The sequence below is a fragment of the Ovis aries genome, chromosome 7, assembly GCF_016772045.2.
Source record: "Ovis aries strain OAR_USU_Benz2616 breed Rambouillet chromosome 7, ARS-UI_Ramb_v3.0, whole genome shotgun sequence".
Lineage (NCBI taxonomy): Eukaryota > Metazoa > Chordata > Mammalia > Artiodactyla > Bovidae > Ovis > Ovis aries.
The window spans coordinates 65,941,170-65,959,402 of record NC_056060.1 but is presented as its reverse complement, the minus strand read 5'-3'; the positions used below and the strand labels follow the sequence as shown (position 1 = coordinate 65,959,402).

The window sequence follows — 18,233 nt, the reverse complement described above, 5'->3', positions numbered from 1 at the left end:
TGCTCTGTCCATCAAATCTGAATGACAGCCTTGCTTGGTAGTGTATTCTTGGTTGTAGGTTTTTCCCTTTCATCATTTTGAATACATTGTGCAAATCCCTTCTGGCCTTCAGGGTTTCTGCTGAAAAGTCAGCTGTGATAGCCTTACCATAGTTCCCTTGTATGTAACTTGCTGGTTTTCCCTTGCTGCCTTTGATAGTCTGTCTTTATCTTTAATTTTTTCCATCTTAATTACAATGTGTCCTGGTGAAGTCCTCCTTGGGTGGATGCTGTTTGGAGCTCTCTGTGCCTCCTGGACCTGGATGTGTGCTTCCTTTCCCAGGTTAGGGACATTTCCAGGTATTTACATACCAAAGACTTTTATTTGCTCTTTTCCCTTTTAGTGTCTTCAGATTTGGTTGGAAAATCAAATGAAAACATTTCTTCTCTGCCCTTAGTCTTCACTCTCTTGGCTGGAACTTCATAGTTCCCATAGAAGTTTTTCAGGGCTCCAGCTAGTACCATTGTCTCCACAGTGTCCGGAAGTGGCTTGTGGGCAGAAGTCCTGACAGGCTTTCTGCAGGAAAATAGAGTGATGTCCCAGGAAGACATGTCTACACGTAACGACCTCCATATACTTCAGATGGGTACCCTCACCACCGTCATGCATCTTTCTGGTGCCAGTAAGAGGTCATAGCCACTGCAGAATGGAATGAAGTTTTTCTGTGTATCTGGATCCACTCTTTAAGAGCAAAAACTTTTTTTTTTCTGCTGCACCACTGCGCTGGATCATGGAAAAAGCAAGAGAGTTCCAGAAAAACATCTATTTCTGCTTTATTGACCATGCCAAAGCCTTTGACTGTGTGGATCACAATAAACTGGAAAATTCTGAAAGAGATGGGCATACCAGACCACCTGACCTGCCTCTTAAGAAATCTGTATGCAGGTCAGGAAGCAACAGTTAAACTGGACATGGAACAACAGACTGGTTCCAAATAGGAAAAGGAGTGCGTCAAGGCTATATATAGACACCCTGCTTATTTAACTTCTATGCAGAGTACATCATGAGAAACGCTGGACTGGAAGAAACACAAGCTGGAATCAAGATTGCCAAGAGAAATATCAATAACCTCAGATACGCAGATGACACCACCCTTATGGCAGAAAGTGAAGAGGAGCTAAAAAGCCTCTTGATGAAAGTGAAAGAGGAGAGCAAAAAAGTTGACATAAAGCTCAACATTCAGAAAACGAAGATCATGGCATCTGGTCCCATCATTTCATGGGAAATAGATGGGGAAACAGGAGAAACAGTGTCAGACTTAATTTTTTTGGGCTCCAAAATCACTGCAGATGGTGATTGCAGCCATGAAATTAAAAGACGCTTACTCCTTGGAAGAAAAGTTATGACCAATCTAGATAGCATATTCAAAAGCAGAGACATTACTTTGCCGACTAAGGTCCATCTAGTCAAGGCTATGGTTTCTCCAGTGGTCATGTATGGATGTGAGAGTTGGACTGTGAAGAAGGCTGAGTGCCAAAGAATTGCTGCCTTTGAACTGTGGTGTTGGAGAAGACTCTTGAAAGTCCCTTGGACTGCAAGGAGATCCAACCAGTCCATTCTGAAGGAGATCAGCCCTGGGATTTCTTTGGAAGGAATGGTGCTAAAACTGAAACTCCAGTACTGAACTGAACACAGCTTGAGGGATCTTATTTCCCCAACCAGGAATTGAACCTGTGCCCTCAGTAGTGAAAGTGCAGAGTCCTAACCACTGGACCACTAGGAAATTCCCCATGTATATTATAGTGTTCAATTTCCTAGATTTTTTCTTTCTTTTCTATCCCCATTAGCCATTGTTTTGAGAATAGTTTTATTTCATCAACATCCTCTTAACTACTGACATCTTTTTTGTAGGCTCCTCAAGCCTTTCTAGGAAGGAGTGAGATACTATTTATAGGAGCAAATTCTGAATTTGTAAAACTTGATATGATTTAGTATACAGTATCTGTCCAAAGTATTCTAGTAATGTTTTTAGGTTCTATCTGCTAAAAATGTTAACTTTCAGTTCAGTTCAGTTGCTCAGTCGTGTCTGACTCTTTGCGACCCCATGAATCCTAGCACGCCAGGCCTCCCTGTCCATCACCATCTCCCGGAATTCACTCAGGCTCATGTCCATCGAGTCCGTGATGCCATCCAGCCATCTCATCCTCAGTCATCCCCTTGTTTTCCTGCCCCTAATCCCTCCCAGCATCAGAGTTTTTTCCAATGAGTCAACTGTTCGCGTGAGGTGGCCAAAGTACTGGAGTTTCAGCTTTAGCATCATTCCTTCCAAAGAAATCCCAGGGCTGATCTCCTTCAGAATGGACTGGTTGGATCTCCTTGCAGTCCAAGGGACTCCTGAGAGTCTTCTCCAACACCACAGTTCAAAGGCAGCAATTCTTTGGCACTCAGCCTTCTTCACAGTCCAACTCTCACATCCATACATGACCACAGGAAAAACAATAGCCTTGACTAGATGGACCTTAGTCGGCAAAGTAATGTCTCTGCTTTTGAATATGCTATCTAGGTTGGTCATAATTTTTCTTCCAAGGAGTAAGCGTCTTTTAATTTCATGGCTGCAATCACCATCTGCAGTGATTTTGGAGCCCCAAAAAATTAAGTCTGACACTGTTTCTCCTGTTTCCCCATCTATTTCCCATGAAGTGATGGGACCAGATGCCATGATCTTCGTTTTCTGAACGTTGAGCTTTAAACCAACTTTTTCGCTCTCCTCTTTCACTTTCATCAAGAGGCTTTTTAGCTCCTCTTCACTTTCTGCCATAAGGATGGTGTCATCTGCATATCTGAGGTTATTGATATTTCTCCTGGCAATCTTGATTCCAGCTTGTGTTTCTTCCAGTCCAGCGTTTCTCATGATGTACTCTGCATATAAGTTAAATAAGCCGGGTGACAATATACAGCCTTGACATACTCCTTTTGCTATTTGGAACCAGTCTGTTGTTCCAAGTCCAGTTCTAACTGTTGCTTCCTGACCTGCATATAGGTTTCTCAAGAGGCAGGTCAGGTGGTCTGTATTCCCATCTCTTTCAGAATTTTCCACAGTTGATTGTGATCCACACAGTCAAAGGCTTTAGCAGTTTATAAATATATCCATAATGTGCTCATTGTGGAACTTGGAAATTTTTGAAAATGTGTTTATGTATTGCTATTGATAGACTTTTTTTGAAAGATAGAGAACATTTAACTAAGATGATCTTAATATATTAAATATGATGCTCTAAATTTCCTTAATTTCTAAAAGCTTAGGATATCTGGACTTGGAAAAATATTATGACTAAAAATGAATTCTGTCACTGACTGCCACAGAAATTACCTAGGACAACCAAGACTACTTTTGTCAAGATGGCCAAAAGGTTTTTGGTAAAATGGCTTTTGAAAACTGCTTTTGTGTGCTGGATCTCAAATATTATGAGAAAGTAGTTGAACAGTGCTATTTTTAAAATTCTTTCTTTTATATCTTAACAGTTATGAACCTGAACTGTTTCCTGGCCTTATTTATAGAATGGTGAAACCACGAATTGTGTTGCTTATCTTTGTATCTGGAAAAGTTGTGTTGACAGGTAAGTTCTAAGATTCTGACTTTCTTAAAATTCAACAGCTTTGTGTATGCTTTGCTTATGCTTTGTTTTATCTTTTAAATAACTTTATTCACTGTCATACAGCAATTCTTGGTATTATAGAATACCCAGAAAAAAAATGAAAAGCAAAATGAAAGATAACATCATACGTTGGTCCCTATAGTTAAACAACATAACTTTTTGCATGTTTTTATGTCATTTTGATATATATAAAATGAATATGTTATGTGTCTATGTGTCCGTTCAGTTGCTCAGTTGTGTCCAGCTCTCAGTCGTGACCCCATGAACTGTAGCCCACCAGGCTTCTCTGTCCATGGAATTTTCTAGGCAAGAATACTGAAGTTTATAGCTATTTCCTACTCCAGAGATACTCATCTTTACATCCTATCTTTTTAATAACTATTATAACATATGTAGCTTAAGTCACTGTTACAAATTCTTAATGAAGACTTTCAATGTCTGAACAATGTTCCTACAAAGGGGTCAACAAATCTTTTTCTGCAAAGAGCTAAATACTAAATGTTTTAGGTTTTGTGGGCAGTAGAGTCTCTGTCACAACTGAGCCTTGTTTTATTGTGAAAGTAGCTGTGAACACCACTTAAGAAAAAAGCTCTGAAGTGTGAATTTAATGTAATTCATTTAATTTACACATATCAACTAATTTTCTTCTTTTCTCCCCCCAAACATTTCAGTATAAAAATCATTCTCAGCTCACAGGCTATATAGAATCAGGTAGCAGACTAGGTTTGACCAGCACACCTAAGTTTCCCAACCTCTGTTCTAACATGTTACTGCATCAGACTGATTCTCCCATTGTCAGGTTATGCTTTTTCTTTGTTTGGTACTTATTAATGGGACAAAAGTTTGGCTATTTTTATGTGTAGAGAGTCATTTATTACTGTAAATGCTCAGAAGTGAAGTTGCTCAGTCATGTCTGACTCTTTGCAACCCCATGGACTGTAGCCTACCAGGCTCTGGGTCCATGGGATTTTCCAGGCAAGAGTACTGGAGTGGGCTGCCATTTCCTTCTCCAGGGGATCTTCCCAACTCAGGGATTAAACCCGAATCTCCTGCATTGCAGACAGACGCTTTACCGTCTGAGCCACTAGGGAAGACCTATGCTCAGAAGGGGAATATTTCTCTAAAGACAGACCATTTTAAAGCTTCCTAGTACAAATTATTTTATGAAATTGTTTTGAAAAGGGTTATACAATGCAGTTTTTCTATAGCATACGTTGCTGCCAGCAATGTATCTGAGTATCTTTTACAAACTGTCAGCAACATTCAAAACAATAATTTACAGAAGAAAACTCTAACTGTGCAAGTGAAAGGGATCCCACTGGTCATCAGAAATAGAAATTGATTGCTTTTCAGCATAGTAAATAGCATTTCATCTTTTTAAAATAGCGTGTATGTAACTTACTGCTTTTTGTCTACTTTTCCCCCTCTAAGGGTTTGTATGAGTTCACCATAGTATTGAAAATAATTACTCTCCGTTTTATTTGTGATTTTGTCCAGTTTGACTTATTTTTACATAAAGATTTTTTAAATTCTTGAGGTAAATGGTTGAGGCTCTTTGCCACACCACTCTACTGAAGTGTGCTGGTTTTGCCTTATTTTGTCTGACTTTATACACAATTTACTCTCTGGGACCAGTATGAATTCCCGGTTCATATGGCATGAGCCAAATTGACTATTCCCCACCCCCAAATAGCTGGCCAGCCAACCTAAAACTACATATCCTTCATTATTAATTTCTGATGACTTCTTTTTGGCCTTTATTTTAAAATGTGGGTCTGGTCTCCAGTTCCACCTTTGCTCCTGAATTATACTATGATAATCCTACTGTATTTTTACTATATTGTGGTTAATCCTGCTGCTGCTGCTAAGTCACTTCAGTTGTGTCCGACTCTGTGTGACCCCATAGGCAGCAGCCCACCAGGCTCCCCCATCCCTGGGATTCTCCAGGCAAGAACACTGGAGTGGGTTGCCATTTCCTTCTCCAATGCATGATAGTGAAAAGTGAAAGTGAAGTAGCTCAGTCGTGTCCGACTCTTTGCGACCCCATGGACCGCGGCCTACCAGACTCCTCTTTCCATGGGATTTTCCAGGCAAGAGTGCTGGAGTGGGGTGCTATCGCCTTCTCCGGTGTTAATCCTAGTGAGCTCTATATCTGATAGGCTAGTTTCCCGTTGTTGCTTCTCTTGTATTAGTTCCCCTCAAATATTTATTCTTCCAAATAAACTTTAAAATTTAGTAATATCTTGCCTCATCTAAAGCCAGTTGAGATTTCTGCATTAGCTGAATTAGTTTGAGAAACATCGATAAAGTTATTACTCAGCATCCAAAAACATGGAGTGTCTGTTATTAAATCTTTAGAACGCCCAGTAAGTGTTACAGTTTTTCTTTCAGAAATAATGTGTCTTCCAAATGGGGAAAGCTTGTTTAGAATTCAAGAACCTTTTGAATACAACAATGCAACAATTGCTCAGATGCAACCAGTTTAGTGTCTGGAATAATTAAGACATCCTAGTAATTGACAATGGCACCCCACTCCAGTACTCTTGCCTGGAAAATCCCATGGGCAGAGGAGCCTGGTAGGCTGCAGTCCATGGGGTCGCAAAGAGTCGGACACGACTGAGTGACTTCGTTTTCACTTTTCACTTTCATGCATTGGAGAAGGAAATGGCAACCCACTCCAGTGTTCTTGCCTGGAGAATCCCAGGGATGGGGGAGCCTGGTGGGCTGCTGTCTATGGGGTCACACAGAGTCGGACACAACTGACGCGACTTAGCAGCAGCAGTAATTGACAGTTTCCCTCTATATGTCCTGAAGAAAGGGGATAAAGCCTGCCAAGTACATTGAATAGTGTAGATACTGCAGGGAAATACATGCCCTCCTCCAGGGAAAAAAATATTTTAAGACCTTTGAATGGATGTTTTCATCTATGTGTTATGTATCGTTAGGAATCTATCTTCTTTACAAGTACAAATTGCTAAGTACAGGCTAAGTTCCTATTATAGGTATACAAGAACAAGTTTCTTTAAATATCCATAATTCAGACCAACTTTCTTAGTTATCCCAAATAAAAAGGAAAAAGATATACTTTCATGTGCACATTTGCTAGTGAAGTCGCTCAGTCGTGTCCGACTCTTTGCGACCCCGTGGACTGTAGCCTACCAGTCTCCTCCCTCCATGGGATTCCCCAGGCAAGAATACTGGAATGGGTTGCCATTTCCTTCTCCAGGGGATCTTCCCGACCCAGGGATTGAACCCAGGTCTCCTGCATCGCAGGCAGACACTTTAACCTCTGAGCCACCAGGGAAAAGTTTCAAATGACAAAAGTAAAGGAATGTCAACACAGGGTACTGAAGACTATACAATACGCTTCCCTGAAAATTTGTCAATGTGTTCAGCTCAAAGAACAGGCATAGCTAGTTGTAAAACTGTCTTACTCCCTTGAGGTGCCAAAGCTGCAATCAGCAGGTCCAAAGCTACAACTGAATGAATGAATAGTTAAATGAGCTGAGAACAAAGAGGACCTACTTTCCTATTTTGTCCTTCATCATGGTCCCAGAGAGCAAACAGCAAAGGGACCTTAACACAACTTTTTCAAGTCTGTGCTGCTTTTTTTTTCTATGGCTAATATGACATTTAGGACCCATGCTTTCTCTCAGACCATGGTAAAATGAATCGTCTAGCTAGGATCTGCTGGAACAATATACAGTGACGGCGTATATGTCAATTTTCACTTCCAAGATGAGACATAATAAAGCCATGTTAGGTACTCATATACCAGGCATTATGATAAGTAAGGGCTTTTATGTGGATTCTAGTTAACTCTGTGGGCTTCCCTGGAGGCTCAGTGGTAAAGAATTCGCCTGCAATGCAGGGGATGCAGGTTCAATCCCAGGGTTGGGAAGATACCCAGGAGAAGGAAATGGCAACCCACTCTAGTATTCTTGCTTGGGAAATCCCATGAACAGAGGTGCCTGGCGGGTGAACAGTCCATGCGGCTGCAAAAGAGTCAGACATGATTTAGTGACCAGACAACAACAGTTAATTCTGTGAGGTTGTGCTTAATATCTCAGTCTCCTCACCTGTAAAATGAGGACAACGGAGAGCTTAAGTAACATTAACAATGTCAAACAGCTGTTCATGCTGCACATACCTGGCTTCAGAACCCACCATCTTCATGTACGTACACTATCCCCCAGCTCTTTAGATGTCTATGAATACACCTGTGTGGTCTTTTGGACACTTTCCTCCTAATACTCCTTGTCACCTAAGGAATGGCAAATACTCTTAGTGGTGAGAGGCAGCAGGTGTGGTGGCTAAGAGGCTAAGCTCTGGAAGCCAGTCATCTAGTTTTAATCCAAGCTTTAGCATCTATTGGCTACATTGACCTTGGGTGAGTTTGCACTCCACCTTGATTTCTACATATGTAAAAGGCAGGTGCCCATAGAAACTACCTGCTAAGTGTTATGAGGCTTAAAAACAAGACCTGACATATGGTAAACACAGTATAGTGTTAGTTGTTATTACCTCTGTGAAAGCCCACTCTTCTTGTGTTTTCCCCAGCACTGAAAAAGATGAGCTGTTGCTCTCATGTCTTGCCCAGATGATAGGAATATGAAGTTTAAAGACGCTTTAGTAAAATGCTTTTTATACTTATTTCCTTCTGGCATAAGGGATGCAGAATCTGGGTCTTTGTTACGGAGGGTCACTCTCAATCAGCTGGTTGTCAGTGGTTCTTGGAAATGAGTTGGTCAGAGGACACCATAAAAATGGCAAGACTTAATAGTGAGTGAGCCAGACAGAGAACAGGATGTCCCTGTTGACCATTTCTGGTAATTTACCACTAAGAGTGACTCAGTATATACTGCAAAATGTATACCTTGAGAGGTTAAAGACTGTTTATTTTTCCCCCAATTTATAACACTTTCATTTATGTGTATACACATATGGTATCCCTTGGAAAAATAAGATGTATACTTGTGACTTGGTGTAAGAATAGAGTTAGAAAATCCAGGTAGTCCTGGGAAGAGATATTGGGGCTGGCTAAAGGAGATCAGTCCTGGGTATTCTTTGGAAGGAATGATGCTAAAGCTGAAACTCCAGTACTTTGGTCACCTCATGCGAAGAGTTGACATTGGAAAAGACTCTGATGCTGGGAGGGATTGGGGGCAGGAGGAGAAGGGGACGGCAGAGGATGAGATGGCTGGATGGCATCACGGACTCGATGGACATGAGTTTGGGTGAACTCCAGGAGTTGGTGATGGAGAGGGAGGCCTGGCGTGCTGCGATTCATGGGGTCGCAAAGAGTTGGACACGACTGAGCGACTGAACTGAAGAGGTAGGGAGGGCTCCCCAGGTGGTGCTAGTGGTAAGAACCCACCTGCCAATGCAGGAAACATAAGAGACGTGGGTTCCATCCCTGGGTGGGGAAGATTCCTCTGGTGGAGGACATGACAACCCACCCCAGTGTTCTGGCTTGGAAATTTCTTGGACAGAGGAGCCTGGTGGGCTACAATTCATAGGGTCAAAGAGTTGGACATGACTGAAGCGAATTAGCACGCATGCATGCATGCAAGGGGTATGGATGAGCTTGCAAACTCTGTTGTTAGATGATAGATATTTAATAAACTTCAGATGCCTACAAGGTACATATACTGTTTAAGGTGCTCAGGATGCGAAAGCAAATACAACGCACTCCTTATCCAGCAGAAATCCAGCCCTGGTGAAGGACACAGACAAATTACATGATACTGATTCTCACAGAACCAAATGATAAGCCATGAGTGCGTGAACCAGCCATCCCAGCATCCCTAATCCTGAAGTACATTCTTTTAGGACAGGAAAAATGGCTGAACTCTTGTTAAATGTTACCATTTGAAAAGGACTTTTTGCAAAAACTTGTTCACACAATCCTTATAGTCACCCTATGAGAAGACTGTTGTCCTTGTTTATAGGTGAGGAAATAGAAGCTCAGAAGTTAAACAATCTGCCTGTAGTTTCAAACTTAGTGGGAGTGCTTGCGTTTGAGCCCATGCGGTTTGATCTCAAGCCAGTAGCCACTGCTTTCTTCAGTGCACTAGCCACAGAATTTCTATCTCATTTACCACAGTTAGCAAAGGTGTTTATCCCCCAAATTGGTGTCATCATAACTTGAAGGAATGATCTGGCGAAAGTGAAAGTTGCTCAGTCATGTCTGACTCTTTCCAACCCCATGGACTGTAGCCTGCCAGGCTCCTCTGTCCATAGAATTCTCTAGGCAAGAATACTGGAGTAGGTAGCTATTCCCTTCTCTAGGGGATCTTCCCAATCCATGGATCAAACCCAGGTATCCCACATTGCAGGTGAATTCTTTACTGTCTGAGCCACCAGGGAAGTCCAAAAATACTGGAGTGGATAGCTGTTCCTTCTCCAGGGGATCTTCCCAACCCAGGAATAAAAGCAGGGTCTCCTTCATTGCTGGAGATGGAAGTAAAGTCTGATGCTATAAAAAACAATATTGCATAGGAACCTGGAATGTTAGGTCCATGAATCAAGGTAAATTGGAAGTGGTCAAACAGAAGATGGCAAGAGTGAACATCGACATTTTAGGAATCAGTGAACTAAAATAGACTGGCATGGCCAAATTTAACTTAGATGACCATTATATCTACTACTGTGGGTAAGAATCCCTTAGAAAGAATGAAGTAGCCCTCATAGTCAACGAAAGAGTCCAAAATGCAGTTCTTGGGCGTAAGCTCAAAAACAACAAAATGATCTATGTTCATTTCCAAGGCAAACCATTCAATATCATGGTAATCCAAGTCTATGCCCTGACCTATAATGCTGAAGAAGCTGAAGTTGAATGGTTCTATGAAGACCTACAAGACCTTCTAGAACTAACACCCAAAAGAGATGTCCTTTTCATCATAGGGGACTGGAATGCAAAAGTAGGAAGTCAAGAGATACCTGCAGTAACAGGCAAGTTTGGCCTTGGGTTACAAAAAGAAGCAGGGCAAAGGCTAACAGTTTTGCCAAGAGAATCCACTGGTCATAGCAAACACTCTCTTCCAACAACACAAGAGAAGATTCTACACATGGACATCACCAGATGGCCAACACTGAAATCAGATTGATTATATTCTTTGCAGCCAAAGATGGAGAAGCTCTACACAGTTGGCAAAAACAAGAGGAGGAGCTGACTGTGGCTCAGATCATGAACTCCTTATTGCCAAATTCAGACTTAAATTGAAGAAAGTAAGGAAAACCACTAGACCATTCAGGTATGACCTAAATGAAATCCCTTACAATTATACAATGGAAGTGACAAATAGATTCAAGGGATTCAATCTGATAGAGTGCCTAAAGAACTACAGATGGAGGTTCATGACACTGTACAGGAGGCAGGGATCAAGACCATCCCCAAGAAAAAGAAATGCAAAAAGGCAAAATTGTTGTCTGACAAGGCCTTAGAAATAGCTGAAAAAAAAAGAGAAGAGAAAGACAAGGAGAAAAGGAAAGATATACCCATTTGAATCCAGCATTCCAAAGAATAGCAAGGAGAGATAAGAAAGCCTTCCTCAGTGATCAGTGTAAAGAAATAGAGGAAAACAATAGAATGGGAGTGACTAGAGATCTCTTCAAGAAAATTAGAGATACCAAGGGAACATTTCATGCAAAGATGAGCACAATAAAGGACAGAAATGGTAGAGACCTAACAGAAGCAGAAGATATTAAGAAGAGGTGGCAAGAATACACAGAAGAACTGTACAAAAAGATCTTCATGACCCAGATAACCACAATGGTGGGATCACCCACCTAGAGCCAGACATCCTGGAATGTGAAGTCCAGTGGGCCTTAGGAAGCGTCACTATAAACAAAGCTAGTGGAGGTGATGGAATTCCAGTTGAGCTATCTCAAACCCTAAAAGATGCTGTGAAAGTGCTGCAGTGAATATGTCAGCAAATTTGGAAAATGCAGCAGTGGCCATGGGACTGGAAAAGGTCAGTTTTCATTCCAATCCCAAAGAAAGGCAATGCCAAAAATGTTCAAACTACCGCACAATTGCACTCATCTCACACACTAGCAAAGTAATGTTGAAAATTCTTCAAGCCAGGCTTCAACAGTATGTGAACCATGAACTTCCAGATGTTCAAGCTGGATTTAGAAAAGGCAGAGGAACGAGAGATCAAATTGCCAACATCTGTTGGATCATTAAGAAAGCAAGAGAGTTTCAGAAAAACATCTACCTCTGCTTTTTGACTACACCAAAGCCTTTGACTGTGTGGATCACAACAAACTGTGGAAAATTCTTCAAGAGATGGGAATACCAGACAACCTTGCCTGCCTCCTGAGAAATCTGTATTCGGTCAAGAAGAAACAGAACTGGATATGGAACAACAGACTGGTTCCAAATTGGGAAAGGAGCACATCAAGTTTGTATCTTGTCACCCTGCTTATTTAACTTATATACCAAGTACACCATGCGAAATGTCAGGCTGGATGAAGCACAAGCTGGAATCAAGACTTCCAGGAGAAATATCAATAACCTCAGATACTCAGGTGACACAACCCTTATGACAGAAAACGAAGAAGAATTGAAGATGAAAGTAAAAGAGGAGCCTGAAAAAGCTGGGTTAAAACTCAACATTCAGAAAACTAAAACCATGGCATCTGGTCCCATCATTTCACGGCAAACAGATGGGGAAACAATGGAAACAGTGAAGACTATTTTGGGGGGGCTCCAAAATCACTGCAGATGGAGACTGCAGTCATGAAATTAAATGACACTTGCTCCTTTGAAGAAAAGTTATGACCAACCTAGACAGCATATTAAAAAGCAGAGACATTACTTTGCCGACCAAGGTCTGTCTGGTCAAAGCTATGGTTTTTCCAGTGGTCATGTATGGATGTGAGAGTTGGACTATAAAGAAAGCTGAACACTGAAGAATTGATGCTTTTGAACTGTGGTGTTAGAGAAGACTCTTGAGAGTCCCTTGGACTGCAAGGAGATCAAACTAGTCCATTCTAAAGGATATCAGTCCTGAATATTCATTGGAAGGACTGATGCTGAAGCTGAATCTCCAATACTTTGGCCACCTGATGCGAAAAACTGACTCATTGGAAAAGACCCTGATGCTGAGAAAGATTGAAGGCAGGAGAAGGGGATGACAGAGGATGAGATGGTTGGAAGGCATCACTGACTCAGTGAACATGAGTTTGAGCAAGCTTCAGGAGTCGGTGATGGACAGGGAAGCCTGGCATGCTGCAGTCAGAAAGAGTCAGACACGAGTGAACTGAACTGAACTGAACTGAACTCCTGCATTGCAGGCAGATTATTTACTAGTTGAGCTACCAGGGAAATTGGTGGTCATCATAAACTTGAAGGAAAGATCTGATAGATTTCGCTTAAAAGAGAAGGGTCATATAACCAGAGTCTGGTGCTCTAAATTGAGATGTTTGATTATAGACTGATTATTAATAGGACTGTGGGGCCAATTTGCTGCTGCTGCTGCTAAGTCGCTTCAGTCATGTCCGACTCTGTGCAACCCCATAGACGGCAGCCCACCAGGCTCCGCCATCCCTGGGATTCTCCAGGCAAGAACACTGAAGTGGGTTGCCATTTCCTTCTCCAATGCATGAAAGTGAAAAGTGAAAGTGAAATTGCTCAGTTGTGTCCGACTCTTTGCGACCCCATGGGCTGCAGCCTACCAGGCTCCTCCATCCATGGGATTTTCCAGGCAAGAGTACTGGAGTGGGGTGCCATTGCCTTCTCCGGTGGGGCCAATTTAGGTTTCCTCAAAATTTTTATGCCAATATTTCAATGAGAAAGTATTTCACTAAATTGACCGGGTTCCCTCATTGGGATTTACAATTCCTTGTGATGTTTGTTTGTTCCACCTTCTGTGTACAGGAAGGAACACAGATACGTGAAGTCTTCTCTCAAAGTTGATACTCATGATTCGGGGGATCTTCAACTTCTTGGGCCTTGCTTTCCCACACAGTAAATTTTTAAAAATTGCACTAGACAATTTTCTTAAAGCCTTTCTGTGTCTAAAGTTGTTTTTCTAGGATATAAAAAAAATGATCACTCTCAATGTCTATTCCCTCTTGGGCAATGGGTGTTTTCTACTCTCTAGGGGACACCAGAACCCTATACTATTTTGGGCTTGAATGTAAAGCTCTTGGTATTTCTAAAAATTTTGGGCTGCCCCATGAAGCATGTGGGATCCTAGTTCCCTCACCAGGGATTGAACCTGTGCCCCCTGCATTGGGAGCTTGGAGTCTGAACCACTGGGCCAGGAGGGAAGTCCCTAGGTATTAAAATTTTAAGTGTTATGAAAAAACTGAAGTACATGGTTACCCAAAATGCTGGACCTGGATATCTGTTAACTCAGATATAAAAAGAAACTTAGTCACAAAAAAAGAAGAACTTTAGTTTTTTGCCAGGGGCAGGGTTGGGGGCGGGGGGGGGAATGAGGTGAATGTGTATCCCTGCTTGCTGTGCCTACTGTGCTGCTGTGCTGTGCTTAGTCACTCAGTCACGTCCCACTTTTTGTGACCCCATGGACCTGCCAGGCTCTTCCATCCATGGGGATTCTCCAGGCAAGAATACTGGAGTGGGTTGCCATGCCCTCCTCCAGGGGATCTTCCTACTTTGCTGTCTCCCAGTTAAGGCTGTTCTATTCAAATGTATCCAGCACCTGAAAAAGTCCATCAAAGGAGAGGCAAAGTGTCTTTTTATAGTGATGTCTTACTTTTTCCCAAACTAACAGTTTGGCTTCTACAAAACCAGTCTCTTTAGAAACTAAAATTTTTAGTACTATAATTAAAATTTGCTGAGACTTAAGGGACTTTTCCAACCTCAAACGTACCGAGTTTCTATTAACCATTCAATGATTCACCCTCCCACCTCTCTACCAGACATCTTTGAAGGTAGAGGCTCAGAAAGTAAACTCTTTGGGAGTGAATGAGTAACTTTTGCCCTTGCATACCACCACCACCCCCCCGCCATTTTAAGCTAATAAGTACTTCATTTTTGATTCTTAACTTTTAATTTATTGAGATGAAATGCAAATAGCGCAAATATAACCATTTAAATGAAAAATTGAGGGACAATTAGTTCATTCAAAATGTTGTGCAACCACCAACTCTAGTGCCAAAAGATTTCCACTATTCCAAAATAAAGTCCTATGTCATGGGCAGTTTTCCCCCCTTTCCTCCCTACCCTAACCCCTGGCAACCACTAGTCTCCAGTCTCTGAATTTACTTATTCTGGAGATAGCATATAAATGGAATCATATAACATGTGACCTTTCATGTCTGACTTCTTTTAACGTAATGTTTATGAGGTTCATCCTCATTGTACTTGTATCAGCGCTTTATTCCTTTTTGTGGTGGGATAATACTCCATTGTCAGCAATGAATATGCAGCTACATGCATATTATTTGTCTGAGTACTTATTTTCAATTTGGGGAGTATATTCCCAGGTACCCAGGAGTGAAATTGCTGTGTCATGTGGTAATTCTTCTTTAGCAGCTTTGAGGAACTGCTAAACTATTTTTTCCATAGTAGCTGAACCATTTTATGTTTCTACCAGCAACGTATGAGGGTTCCAATTTCTCAGTCTCTTTGCCAACACTTGCCATTTTCCACTTTTTAAATTATTCTAGCTCATCCTAGATTCTGAATTCTGATTTCTACCTACTTCTCAAATCTCTTGATTCTCCTTTTGGGAATTCCCTCTCGTTAGTCCCATCCTTAAACCAGATAACTACATCCCACAAGTTATTTCTGCTGTCTTACTTAGCCTTTCTCCTAGCTAAGTTTATAGCTCCCAAGAACAAGTCTTTATCAACTTAAAAAAACTATTTTCCATTTTTCTTAACAGTTTTTAACATGCTTTTCATTAATCTCCTTGCCTCCTGCCCAGCATCAGATAATAGTTCCCTGATGGACTGACAGTTCCACATAAGTACTACATGTCCTTAACCCTTAACATAACATGCCTGCATAGCTTTGAAAGTGGAAGGTAGTTAGTAGGGCTGACTGATAATCTCGCTGAAGGGTGGGCGGTATGTCTAATTCATATTTTTATCCTTTTTAACCCCTAGAGCAGTTGTAATTAAAGACCTCGTGAAACTTAACTCTAAGGGTAACAGTGGTAGAGTCTTTCCCTCTAGTAATCCCTTCCCAAATTGAAATTTGAAACTTTAGAACAGTTCCAGTTTGTCTCACTCTGTTAGTTAATATTAGGGAATAAGGATGTTAACTAAAGCTGAGTAGATCAAAGGAAGTCCCTTTTTCTGGTAGCTATTCTGAAGGAGATCAGCCCTGGAATTTCTTTGGAAGAAATGATGCTAAAGCTGAAACTCCAGTACTTTGGCCACCTCATGCGAAGAGTTGACTCATTGGAAAAGCCTCTGATGCTGGGAGGGATTGGGGGCAGGAGGAGAAGGGGACGACAGAGGATGAGATGGCTGGATGGCATCACTGACTCGATGGATGTGAGTCTGAGTGAACTCCAGGAGTTGATGATGGACAGGGAGGCCTGGTGTGCTGCGATTCATGGGGTCCCAAAGAGTCGGACACAACTGAGCAACTGAACTGAAGTGCCCACAGCTGCTGACGAAGGTCATGTTCTGTGGTCATGTCCATGCCACACCAAGAGATAACATTCCATATTTCATACTGTGCCCTAGGAGGCTAAAGATATACTGATGTGCCCACATTACAGAAATACTAGAAAACTCTGCTCTAGGGTATGTTTTTGTGGGGGTATGACTGCGGTCACCAAATTCTTTTGTCTTTACCAGGAATAAAGTACTTTTCAGGTACACCTAAAGTATTGAAGGTAATTGAAAGTGACAATGAAATGTTAGTCTTAAGAAAATTTTAGCATTGCTTTTATATTAAAGATTATGTAAACTTGGATTTCTTTATAGGTGCCAAAAAACGTTCTGACATCTATGAAGCATTTGAAAACATCTATCCTATTCTAAAGGGTTTTAAAAAAGCCTGAACGTATCATTCAACATCTCACAGTGTATTGTTTTGAATATACGCATAAGCCCAGCAACAGAAACAGCTAGACTGTAGATGTCCCATGCACATTTTGACTTTAATTATTAAAGTGTGATTCTGTATGAGTAACCATGCCTAAGAAATTATGCTTTTTTTGAAATGACTATTGTATGTTATTTTTAAAATGGAAAAAGTAACCTGATTTCAGAATTTGAAGAGTTAAGGCCTTGCTAGAATGATATTCTAACATCATTAAAATTTAATGCTTTGTTCTTGTTAAAGACGTAGTACATGAACATGTGTTCTCTAAAAATGCATAACAATATATAGAAATTTAAAATATCTGTATAAAACAGGATAGAAACTGTATATTGTCTTTTTTTTTTTTTGCCTTTTAAAATATTGAGTAGATGATCCTGGCCAGTAGGTACAGGCCTGTGACGGATCCTGTCAGAATACAAATGAAACATTAAAGTCTGAAAACTTTAAGAAAAATAATTACATATCGTTTTGTTTGAAATGATCAGAGAAAAGTATTTCTCTCCCTAAAAATAAATCTTAAACTTTCAGAAACTATTCAGGTTTGGTATAAAGTCTATTTTGAAAACAGTTTAGGGATTTTGTGCTTTTTTTTGTACCTTCATAACCCTGTGTAATTGTATTAAAATAGATCAAATAAGACTTAAGAGGCTGGAGCAAAGAGCTCAGCTTCAAAACCCAATTAGCGTGTGGGAATCATGCGCATTTGATGAAGTGGAGATTAACAGGGAGGGGGATGGGCTAATAAGAGTCTTGGACCTTGTTCCCCTGTGGGCGGGGATTGTCTTTCACTGAAATGAGGACAGGGAGGCCTGGCCTGCAGTCCATGGGGTCTCAAAGAGTCGGACACGACTGGTCGAGTGAACAACAACAAAATGAGGAAACGTTTGTGGGGAGGGAGAGTTCAGTTTTGTTTTTGAATTGCTTCAGACCAATTCTATACAGTGAATTGGTCACCGTAGATTACTTTAAGCCTAGCGTAGGCAGTTATGAATTTGGGGGTATGGAGGGAATGATGCTGAAGCTGAAACTCCAGTACTTTGGCCACCTCATGGAAAGAGTTGACTCATTGGAAAAGACTCTGATGCTGGGAGGGATTGGGGGCAGGAGGAGAAGGGGATGACAGAGGATGAGATGGCTGGATGGCATCACTGACTCGATGGACGTGAGTCTGAGTGAACTCCAGGAGATGGTAATGGACAGGGAGGCCTGGTGTGCTGCGATACATGGGGTCACAGAGTCGGACACGACTGAGCAACTGAACTGAACTTGGGAGAGAAGCCCTAGTTGAAGGGAGAAATTAAGGCAGTCATTAATTTATAGCCTGCCAAAATAATCCTGTTGAGTCACTGGTTTGGATCATTTGACCTATGAGCCCAATTTTTTTCTTATGTAGTTTACAGGCATATTCAAACACCAATTACTCTGATATAATCCTCTGGCCCACCTTATTTATCCTCACAGAAAAGAAATTTGGAGTACTCAAGCCATGTTAAAAGACTACCTAGTTGAAATTCTTGGAATATGGCCGAGAATAGAAGCAGAATGCTGGACATTAAAAT

The 18,233-nt window shown here is 41.3% G+C and overlaps 1 protein-coding gene across 1 annotated transcript in view; it reads left to right on the top strand.

The window, feature by feature from the left end:
- The window catches only part of TBPL2 (TATA-box binding protein like 2), a 28,805-nt gene extending 11,904 nt beyond the window's left edge, over positions 1 to 16,901 (top strand). The window contains exons 5-6 of the mRNA XM_042252557.2: positions 3,502 to 3,596; positions 16,554 to 16,901. Coding sequence (XP_042108491.1) covers positions 3,502 to 3,596; positions 16,554 to 16,630 — 172 coding nt within the window. The 3' untranslated portion in view covers positions 16,631 to 16,901. The remainder of the gene's footprint in view (positions 1 to 3,501; positions 3,597 to 16,553) is intronic.
- The last annotated feature ends 1,332 nt before the right edge of the window (positions 16,902 to 18,233 follow it).